Source organism: Phoxinus phoxinus (genome assembly GCF_949152265.1).
Source record: "Phoxinus phoxinus genome assembly, chromosome: 18".
NCBI lineage: Eukaryota > Metazoa > Chordata > Actinopteri > Cypriniformes > Leuciscidae > Phoxinus > Phoxinus phoxinus.
Window position 1 is genome coordinate 32,083,560 of NC_136893.1, and position 10,416 is coordinate 32,093,975.

The following is a 10,416-nucleotide window of genomic DNA, read 5'->3' on the forward strand; positions in this document are numbered from 1 at the left end:
CCAGAAGCCTCGAATTTAGCGATCTTAAAGAGCGCGATGGATTATATGGCGATAGAAGATCTCTTACACAGGAGCTAAACCATTTAGGGCTTTATAGGTCAGTAACAATACTTTGTAATTGATACGGAACTTAATAGTTAACCAGTGTAGAGATGATAAAATTGGTGTTATATGATCATATTTTCTTGACCTAGTAAGAACTCTAGCGGCTGCATTTTGGACTAACTGTTGCTTGTTTACGGAGGATGCAGGACAACCAGCTAATAGAGCATTACAGTAATCTAGTCTCGAGGTCATGAATGCATGAACTAACTTTTCTGCATCAGAAACTGATAGCATATTACGTAGCTTAGCAATGTTTCTAAGGTGGAAAAAGGCTGTTCTTGTGACATTTGAAATATGATTTTCAAAAGACAAGTTGCGGTCTAGTATAACACCCAGGTCTTTTACTGAAGAGGATAAAGTAACAGGACGTCCATCTAGATTAAGGTTGTATTGTAAGAGGTTTTGTGGGCAGTTTTTTGGACCAATCAGTAATACCTCCGTTTTATCTGAATTTAATAGAAGAAAATTACACGTCATCCAATATTTTATATCTTTAACACACTCTGTCATTTTAGATAATTTAGTGTTATCATCTGGTCTTGATGAAATATATAATTGAGTGTCATCAGCATAACAGTGGAAACTTATTCCATGTTTTCTTATAATATTACCAAGTGGCAGCATATAAATTGAGAATAGCAGGGGGCCTAATACAGATCCCTGCGGCACTCCATAATTTACTGACGTTATCTTTGATTTTTCCCCATTTAAATGGACAAAATGGTAACGGTCTGATAGGTACGATCTAAACCAGCTTAATGCCTGTCCCTGAACACCAGTGTAATTTTGAAGTCGATCTAAGAGTATTTTATGATCTATAGTGTCAAACGCAGCACTAAGATCGAGTAAAACTAGTATTGAGGTACAGCCTTGGTCAGAAGCTAAAAGTAAATCATTTGTAATTTTAACCAGCACAATTTCTGTGCTATGATGTGGCCTGAATCCTGACTGAAATTTTTCATAGATATCGTTTTCTTGCAAGAAAGAGCAGAGTTGAGCGGACACAACTTTTTCTAGTATTTTAGACATAAATGGAAGATTTAAAATGGGTCTGTAATTTGCTAGGTTATTTGGATCTAATTGTGGTTTCTTAATGAGTGGTTTTATAACTGCCAGCTTGAACGTTTTTGGAACATGTCCTAAAGATAGAGACGAGTTAATAATATTGAGAAGAGGCTCTTCCACTACAGGTAACACTTCTTTCAGTAGTTTACTGGGTATTGGATCTAATAAACACGTTGTTGTTTTAGATGCAGTGATAAGTTTATTTAGCTCTTCCTGTCCTATAGTTGTAAAGCGCTGTAGTTGTTCTTGAGGGGCGATAATTGAGGCTGAATCATAAGACGCTGTCAAAGATTGTACATTTACAATTGTGTTTCTGATGCTTTCTATTTTCTCAGTGAAGAAATTCATGAAATCATTACTATTAAAATCTAACGGTATATTTTGTTCAGGTGATGTCTGTTTATTTGTTAATCTAGCCACAGTGTTAAATAAAAACCTTGGATTGTTTTGGTTATTTTCTATTAGTTTGCGGAGATGCTCAGCCCTGGCTGCTTTTAGAGCCTTTTTATAACGTGACATACTGTCTTTCCACGCGATTCTAAAGACCTCTAAATTAGTTTGTTTCCATTTGCGCTCTAAGTTACGAGTTTCTCTCTTGATAACATGCGTAGCACTGTTGTACCATGGTGCTTTAGTTTTCTCTCTAACCTTTTTTAATCTAATTGGTGCAACAATTTATAATGTACTAGAGAGAATGGTGCTCATACTGCTAGTCATTTCCTCTAGTTCCTCTGTTAGTTTGGGTTCACTGAGGAGCGGAGATAGATCAGGTAAGCTATTCAAGAATCTATCTATAGTGGTTGGAAGGATTGTTCTGCCTGGTCGATAACGCGGCGCAACATGACACATTTCAGCCGTACGTAGTATGCAAGTTACCATGTAATGATCAGTGACATCATCACTTTGCGGTGTAATATCTATATCGGTTGGATCGGTTCCATATGATATAATTAAATCTAGAGTATGATTAAGACGATGAGTGGGACCACTAACGTTTTGTTTGACCCCAAAGGAGTTTAATAAATCTGTAAACGCAGCCCCTAACGCATCATTTGTGTTATCTACGTGTATGTTGAAATCTCCAACAATTATTGCCTTATCGACATTGACCAATAGATCTGAGAGAAAATCTGCAAACTCTTTTAGGAAATCAGCGTAAGGCCCTGGCGGTCTATTTACAGTAGCCAAGGCTAGAGATAATAGGGATTTCTTTCTTACATCTAGGAGCGTAACATTTAGCACAAGTACTTCAAACGAATTAAACCTGTGGCCTGTTTTCTGAGTAACATTAAGAATATCTCTATAGATTGTTGCAACACCGCCGCCACGACCAATCAGACGGGGCTCATGCTTATAGCCGTATCCTGGTGGAGTGGACTCATTAAGACCGAAATAATCATTTGGTTTAAGCCAGGTTTCAGTAAGGCAGAGTACATCGAAGCTGTTATCAGTGACCATTTCATTTACAATAACCGTCTTAGGTGTGAGCGATCTAATGTTTAGAAGACCTAGCTTAAGAAATTGTTTTTGTTCACTAATATTGAGATTTTCTGGTTTAATCACAATTAGATTTTTCTTAGATCCTGCAGTAGATTTATTGTTTGGCCTCACTAAACGAGGAATAGACACAGTTTCTATAAAGTGTTCTACACTGGTACTTCTCAATTAATTTGGGACAGCAATGTGAAGTTTAATTTGGGACAGCAATGTGAAGTTTAAGCAACAATAACACTAACTAATATAATTCAGAAATATTTATTACCTTAAAATCGTTCTTGTCTTCAAATCGTGTTCTTCTTCTTCAGATGTAAACCCAATAATCTCACAGCGTGTCTTCCAAACTCGACGACTGCAGAGGACTGATAAAGTTTGCCGCTTTGTTGAGGTAATGGGGGCGTTCGCGCGACACATGGACGATTTGCATCTCTATATGTTTTGCGCGTGTGGGTGTGGTCACATTAAAACTAATGAGCAAGGGTTAGAGAAATTGAATATCTTGTTGGTTTTATACAAATTAATTAAACAGAGAATATTTGTTTTCGTTTTGAATCAGATCATTTAAAACTACACACTTAAATGATTATAAACATATAGAGCTCACAAATGTGTGACAAGTATTCGCTGAGTTTTGTTTATTTTTAGAGACGTGCTCAAGAAAAAAAAGTTCACGAGACGGAGAGGCAGAAAACACACCCTGTTTAATTTCTTTATTTTACAAAAGCACAACGTTTTGTTTTGATTGTCAGTGGACACATACAAAAGTAGACATCTCACAGATTCATTTTTCATTTTTATTAAGTCTGTATGACCATACCTGATGGAGTATTTTAAGTCTATTTAGCTGCTATGTGAAAAAAATTGCGCAAATCACGCCGGCGTGATTGCCGACCCCAGAGGGTTAAGAACATTTTCTTTATGTTTGGAAACTGATGCAGAATCTGAAGGTCATAGGCTGACCTCGGGTAGTCCATGACTTCATTTTCTGCAGGGTAGGTCTCCTCTGGCTCTGTCTCAAAAGTGAAAAAGTCCATCTCACCTTGGCTGGCAGGTGTGGTGGGCACACGGACAGGGCTCTGTGCTGCAGGAGCAGTTGTGCGGCGGCACTCCTCTGTCAGAAACTCTTTTACTCGCTCCCTCCTACCTGCATCTCTCAGCCATCGGAGTTCGAATTTTGGATAACTGACAGCTGCGAGAAGGGCATCTTTGTCGTCCAGCACACCAGCAAAACGAGTCTGGATAGCCTGAAAAATATAATTGATATGTTTATGCCTACAAGCTGAGTCTGTAGCCATTTTTAAGAAACTGCTGAAGACGTATCTTTTTCGACAGCGCTTGATCCAGTAATAATAACACTTTCTCCTCTATTCTATCTAATATATATATATATATTTAAAAAAAAATACTACGTTAGATTGAACTGCGAAGGGTCATCATAGCACTTACATACTGTTGTCCTACTGCTAGTTTAATTGCTTTTATTGTTCTCATTTGTAAGTCGCTTTGGATAAAAGCGTCTGTTAAATGAATAAATGTAAATGTACAAGGTCTACTATTTATTATATCATTGAATTACTTGCAAACCATGCCTAATGGTTACTTACTGACATTTGTATTTGTTTTAATCTTCTTTTGCAATGATAATGAATATTCTGTTCCATGTTCATGAATAGTGTGATGCAAGAAATTTTAACTAGCTTAAAAGATGGAACATGCCTGCACTATGGCATCTGGAAGGCCTGCAGTCATCCTGAAGAGGGCATCTTTCACAGCCAGGGTCTTCTGCATCAGAACTTCAAGTGTGGGTAGTAAAGTCCCATAAGGAGAGTCGCCTTGTAAAATGTCCAGTGCTGCAGTCAGAGGCTTCATGGCGGTGCAGTACTCATGCAGGAACTGGTACTCTTTGTCTTTAACCCTCTGGGGTCTAAGGTGTTTTTGGGGTCCTTGAGATGTTTTGACATGCCCTGATATTTGTATTTTTTTCAGTTGCTTATAAACATATTAATGGCAAAGGTGTAATTACACTCTATTTAGCACGAACATGGCTAGGGATGGGAACCGGAAACCGATTCTTCTTCAGAACCGGTGCCCAGTGAATCAATTCCTTGGAACCGTTAGCATGCCTGCTTAACAATTCCGTGTGTCGGTTCTGCTCGTTGCAAATGTGTCATGACGTCACACACGCGCTGCGTTGTTTTGATTCAGAACGCGGCAAACATGGCAGAGGCAGAAGTTCGACGCAAAAGTATAATGAGGCCTTTAACGGGACGCCACGTTGCTTTCCGACCAGCCATCGCGTGCTGTCTCACACACATTCACTCGCACACACACTCTCGCGCTCACTCATTCACACAAACGCACACATGCTCACTCACACACATGCGCGCGCACATACACACTCACTAGCGCTCACACACTATCTCACGCACACACTCTCGCTCACTCATTAGTGCACACACACACACTCTCTCGCGCTTACACACGCACTCTCTCGCGCTCACTCACTCACACACAAACGCACACATATGCTCACTCACTTTGAGAAGTAGCTCACCTATACTTTTAGATTTGTTCTGAGGTTGCTACACATAATTTGTGTAAATGTGCTCTGTGCTGTGTCTTCTGATCAGATATTAAAGCGAGTTAATTCAAACAAACAAATTTGTACTTATTCAGATTTATTAAACTCCTTTGGGGTCAAGCAAAACGTTAGTGGTCCCACTCATCGTCTTAATCATACTCTAGATTTAATTATATCATATGGAACCGATCCAACCGATATAGATATTATACCGCAAAGTGATGATGTCACTGATCATTACATGGTAACTTGCATACTACGTACGGCTGAAATGTGTCATGTTGCGCCGCGTTATCGACCAGGCAGAACAATCCTTCCAACTACTATAGATAGATTCTTGAATAGCTTACCTGATCTATCTCCGCTCCTCAGTGAACCCAAACTAACAGATGAGCTAGAGGAAATGACTAGCAGTATGAGCACCATTCTCTCTAGTACATTATAAATTGTTGCACCAATTAGATTAAAAAAGGTTAGAGAGAAAACTAAAGCACCATGGTACAACAGTGCTACGCATGTTATCAAGAGAGAAACTCGTAACTTAGAGCGCAAATGGAAACAAACTAATTTAGAGGTCTTTAGAATCGCGTGGAAAGACAGTATGTCACGTTATAAAAAGGCTCTAAAAGCAGCCAGGGCTGAGCATCTCCGCAAACTAATAGAAAATAACCAAAACAATCCAAGGTTTTTATTTAACACTGTGGCTAGATTAACAAATAAACAGACATCACCTGAACAAAATATTCCGTTAGATTTTAATAGTAATGATTTCATGAATTTCTTCACTGAGAAAATAGAAAGCATCAGAAACACAATTGTAAATGTACAATCTTTGACAGCGTCTTATGATTCAGCCTCAATTATCGCCCCTCAAGAACAACTACAGCGCTTTACAACTATAGGACAGGAAGAGCTAAATAAACTTATCACTGCATCTAAAACAACAACGTGTTTATTAGATCCAATACCCAGTAAACTACTGAAAGAAGTGTTACCTGTAGTGGAAGAGCCTCTTCTCAATATTATTAACTCGTCTCTATCTTTAGGACATGTTCCAAAAACGTTCAAGCTGGCAGTTATAAAACCACTCATTAAGAAACCACAATTAGATCCAAATAACCTAGCAAATTACAGACCCATTTCAAATCTTCCATTTATGTCTAAAATACTAGAAAAAGTTGTGTCCGCTCAACTCTGCTCTTTCTTGCAAGAAAACGATATCTATGAAAAATTTCAGTCAGGATTCAGGCCACATCATAGCACAGAAATTGTGCTGGTTAAAATTACAAATGATTTACTTTTAGCTTCTGACCAAGGCTGTATCTCAATACTAGTTTTACTCGATCTTAGTGCTGCGTTTGACACTATAGATCATAAAATACTCTTAGATCGACTTCAAAATTACACTGGTGTTCAGGGACAGGCATTAAGCTGGTTTAGATCGTACCTATCAGACCGTTACCATTTTGTCCATTTAAATGGGGAAAAATCAAAGATAACGTCAGTAAATTATGGAGTGCCGCAGGGATCTGTATTAGGCCCCCTGCTATTCTCAATTTATATGCTGCCACTTGGTAATATTATAAGAAAACATGGAATAAGTTTCCACTGTTATGCTGATGACACTCAATTATATATTTCATCAAGACCAGATGATAACACTAAATTATCTAAAATGACAGAGTGTGTTAAAGATATAAAATATTGGATGACGTGTAATTTTCTTCTATTAAATTCAGATAAAACGGAGGTATTACTGATTGGTCCAAAAAACTGCCCACAAAACCTCTTACAATACAACCTTAATCTAGATGGACGTCCTGTTACTTTATCCTCTTCAGTAAAAGACCTGGGTGTTATACTAGACCGCAACTTGTCTTTTGAAAATCATATTTCAAATGTCACAAGAACAGCCTTTTTCCACCTTAGAAACATTGCTAAGCTACGTAATATGCTATCAGTTTCTGATGCAGAAAAGTTAGTTCATGCATTCATGACCTCGAGACTAGATTACTGTAATGCTCTATTAGCTGGTTGTCCTGCATCCTCCGTAAACAAGCAACAGTTAGTCCAAAATGCAGCCGCTAGAGTTCTTACTAGGTCAAGAAAATATGATCATATAACACCAATTTTATCATCTCTACACTGGTTAACTATTAAGTTCCGTATCAATTACAAAGTATTGTTACTGACCTATAAAGCCCTAAATGGTTTAGCTCCTGTGTAAGAGATCTTCTATCGCCATATAATCCATCGCGCTCTTTAAGATCGCTAAATTCGAGGCTTCTGGTCGTACCTAGGATAACTAAGTCCACTAAAGGAGGGAGGGCGTTTTCACATCTAGCTCCTAAACTCTGGAATAGCCTTCCAGATATTGTCCGAGGTTCAGACTCGCTCTCCCAGTTTAAAACTAGATTAAAGACGCATCTCTTTAGCCAAGCATTCACATGAAGCATCTCATACCTTTTATACTACAGTTAAATCAGATCAAATGCATTCATATTAAGAACAGCAGCTACGCTAATTATTTCCCATCTGCCTTTTTTGTTGTTATCTCGGGACGCCTGTCCCTATAACTCAAATAGAGTTCGTCAGCTCCAGTTATGTATCCAGCCTCTCATGGAGACTTCAGATGCCCCAACGCCTGTGATGAGACGACTCGACGCCTGTGAAGAGACGACCCAACGCCGGCGATATGTTATGCCCTAAATTTTATGATTAACTAACTGTGTTTTTGTATGTATATTTTTTAAATGCATTTTCTGTAAAGCTGCTTTGAAACAATATGTATTGTGAAAAGCGCTAAACAAATAAACTTGAATTGAATTGAATATTCCCTCACCCAATGAGAATCGATAAGAGAATTGATAAGGAATCGGATCGATAATGGAATCGGAATCGTTAAATCCTTATCAATTCCCATCTCTAAACATGGCTATCATAATATGTGAGCAAAATGTAAGTACATGTTTGCATTTTTGAGAGAATATTATTTATGCGTGGTTATTCAAAAAACTCAAACTTAAATTCTGATATAAGACCACAAACGACCAACTTCACATATTCCCACAATACTTTTGACTAATGGATGTTGTCGCCTAGAGTTTTTACTTCAAAATGATCTGAAAATCATCCGGGCTAATCGTTCACATTAAACAATAGATTGATTTAAATTTTGTAAGACACTTTTTGTTTGGAAAGGCAATATGCAGGTGGGCGTGAATGATCCAACAAGGTCATGAATAATGTCCTCATTCACACCTGAAGACAAAGACCTGCTAATGCTGCATACTAATGAGCTTTCATTCAGGTGTCACTGAGCCACAAGAAGAATGCAAAGACAACACACACACATATATACTGTTTTATGGTGTCTCAAATAACCTTTACACCTTTTACCTATTTATTCATTATTCTCAGGTAGGTAAGGAAAGTCGAATCTGGACAATACTATAAGCATTCAAAATACTTACAATTAGTTCAGCAGACTTCCCTGTGGTCAGTTCTTGCTTAAGGTTCTTAAATTATTACTCAGGTAGACAATATCTTGCCAATAATATAATATAAGTTTTATTAAAGTTAACAAACGTTATATCAAAGTTAAAGTTAGGTTACAATAATAATACGTTTCAACAATCAGCTGGTTATACAGGCGTCGAGGGACACTGCGCTATTCAGAATCCAAAGTCTTCAGTTTCTCTCTCAGCCTTTTATATGCAGACTCCGGAATGCAGGTTCCAAACTCTCCTGATGTCATCAAGTGGAGTTCTGCCAACTTCTTAGACACGGCTCTTAGTTGTTTGCGGCGTATCCCTTCACGGCGCCTCCGACTTCTCTTCCTCTGCTTTCTTCTCTTAATCGTCTGCAATATATACTTTATCTAGTACATTTTCATTTATCATAAAACTATTTCTAATACATAAGTACTTTCTCTAAATCAGTCAACACATACATTTCATGCAAGTAAGTAATTTTTTCTTAATAATAGTGAAATCACACAATACATATCTTGTTCAACGTCAATGACAGGGTTACATACATCTATCTTAGCAAAAGCATTATTACTATTTAGGTTACATAACTTCAAAGCAAATCAAGCATTAATCAAGGCAGTTTAATTGCAAAATCATCCTCTATATTAACAATACATACACACACACATATACAGATGGTACTCAACCAGAATGCCTATTACCGCCGCGCCAAAAGGCTTATGTCGGTGGGCGACATAAGCCTATTGCCCGTTGGGAGCAGTGTGATAAAATAATAAATAATAATAATAACAAAAATAACAAACAAAAATAAATTAGGTGCAATGAAGCTGATTATTTTTTACGATTCTATTGAGGAATGAGACGAATGAAGAGCGTTTTTCTGGAGAACAAACACTGGAGAAACCGGGCATTTCTCAGTGAGTAAATTCATGGCTGAGTGGTAGAATTTACGTATCGGTCATTGGATGACACGGGTTCAAATCCTGAACAAACATAGACAATTGTACATTTTATATTAGCCTATTAATGCATGTCATAGCCTATTATTAATGCAGACAATAAAACAAACAAAACATTTTTTTTTTTTACAGGATGGCCTTTTTTTTTTTGGTTCCTAGCCCATAAAGAGTTTGTAAAAACATGGTTTTAAGCAAGGTGCGATTTGCCAGGGGGAACGGGGATTTCCTTCTGGTCTAAACATCCCTGCTTCTGCTGAATTATTTTAATCCCCCCTCCCTCCACAGTAATCAATGCTATAAATTACTTCACCAATAGACCATTTAAAATATATAAAATAAAGATATGCAACAGGCACGTTTAAACGACTAACAATAAAATCAGAACCAGTTTCAGTTACGTTCATGGTTCCCTTAATGCATGCACGTATGGGGTTATTATTGTTGCAATATTCCAAATAAATAGATTAATATTCACAAATAAATGTAAAGAGATTCACAAAAATGTATCGAATGCACAAATGAATAGATTAAGATCCACAAATAAATGTAAAGAGTTTCACAAAAAATTATAAAATTCACAAATAAATAAAATGAGATTTGCAAATAAATAAAACATTTACAAATGTTTTCTTATTTTCAAACACAACTCTGCCTGGCATTTATTTGTGAATCGGTTCCTGTGCATTTGTAAATCGCTGCACACATTTGTGAATCG

The 10,416-nt window shown here is 37.4% G+C and overlaps 1 protein-coding gene across 1 annotated transcript; it reads right to left on the bottom strand.

Annotated features, from left to right (window-relative positions):
* Positions 1–3,503: 3,503 nt before the first annotated feature.
* On the bottom strand, positions 3,504–4,835 carry LOC306986314 (uncharacterized protein; the record flags this gene model as incomplete). The annotated part of the gene is made up of 2 exons (XM_079589433.1): positions 4,384–4,835; positions 3,504–3,911 (listed from the first exon to the last, which is right to left on the bottom strand). Exons 1-2 carry the CDS (start codon positions 4,534–4,536, stop codon positions 3,504–3,506), a joined length of 561 nt encoding a protein of 186 aa, XP_079445559.1. The 5' UTR covers positions 4,537–4,835.
* Positions 4,836–10,416: the final 5,581 nt, after the last annotated feature.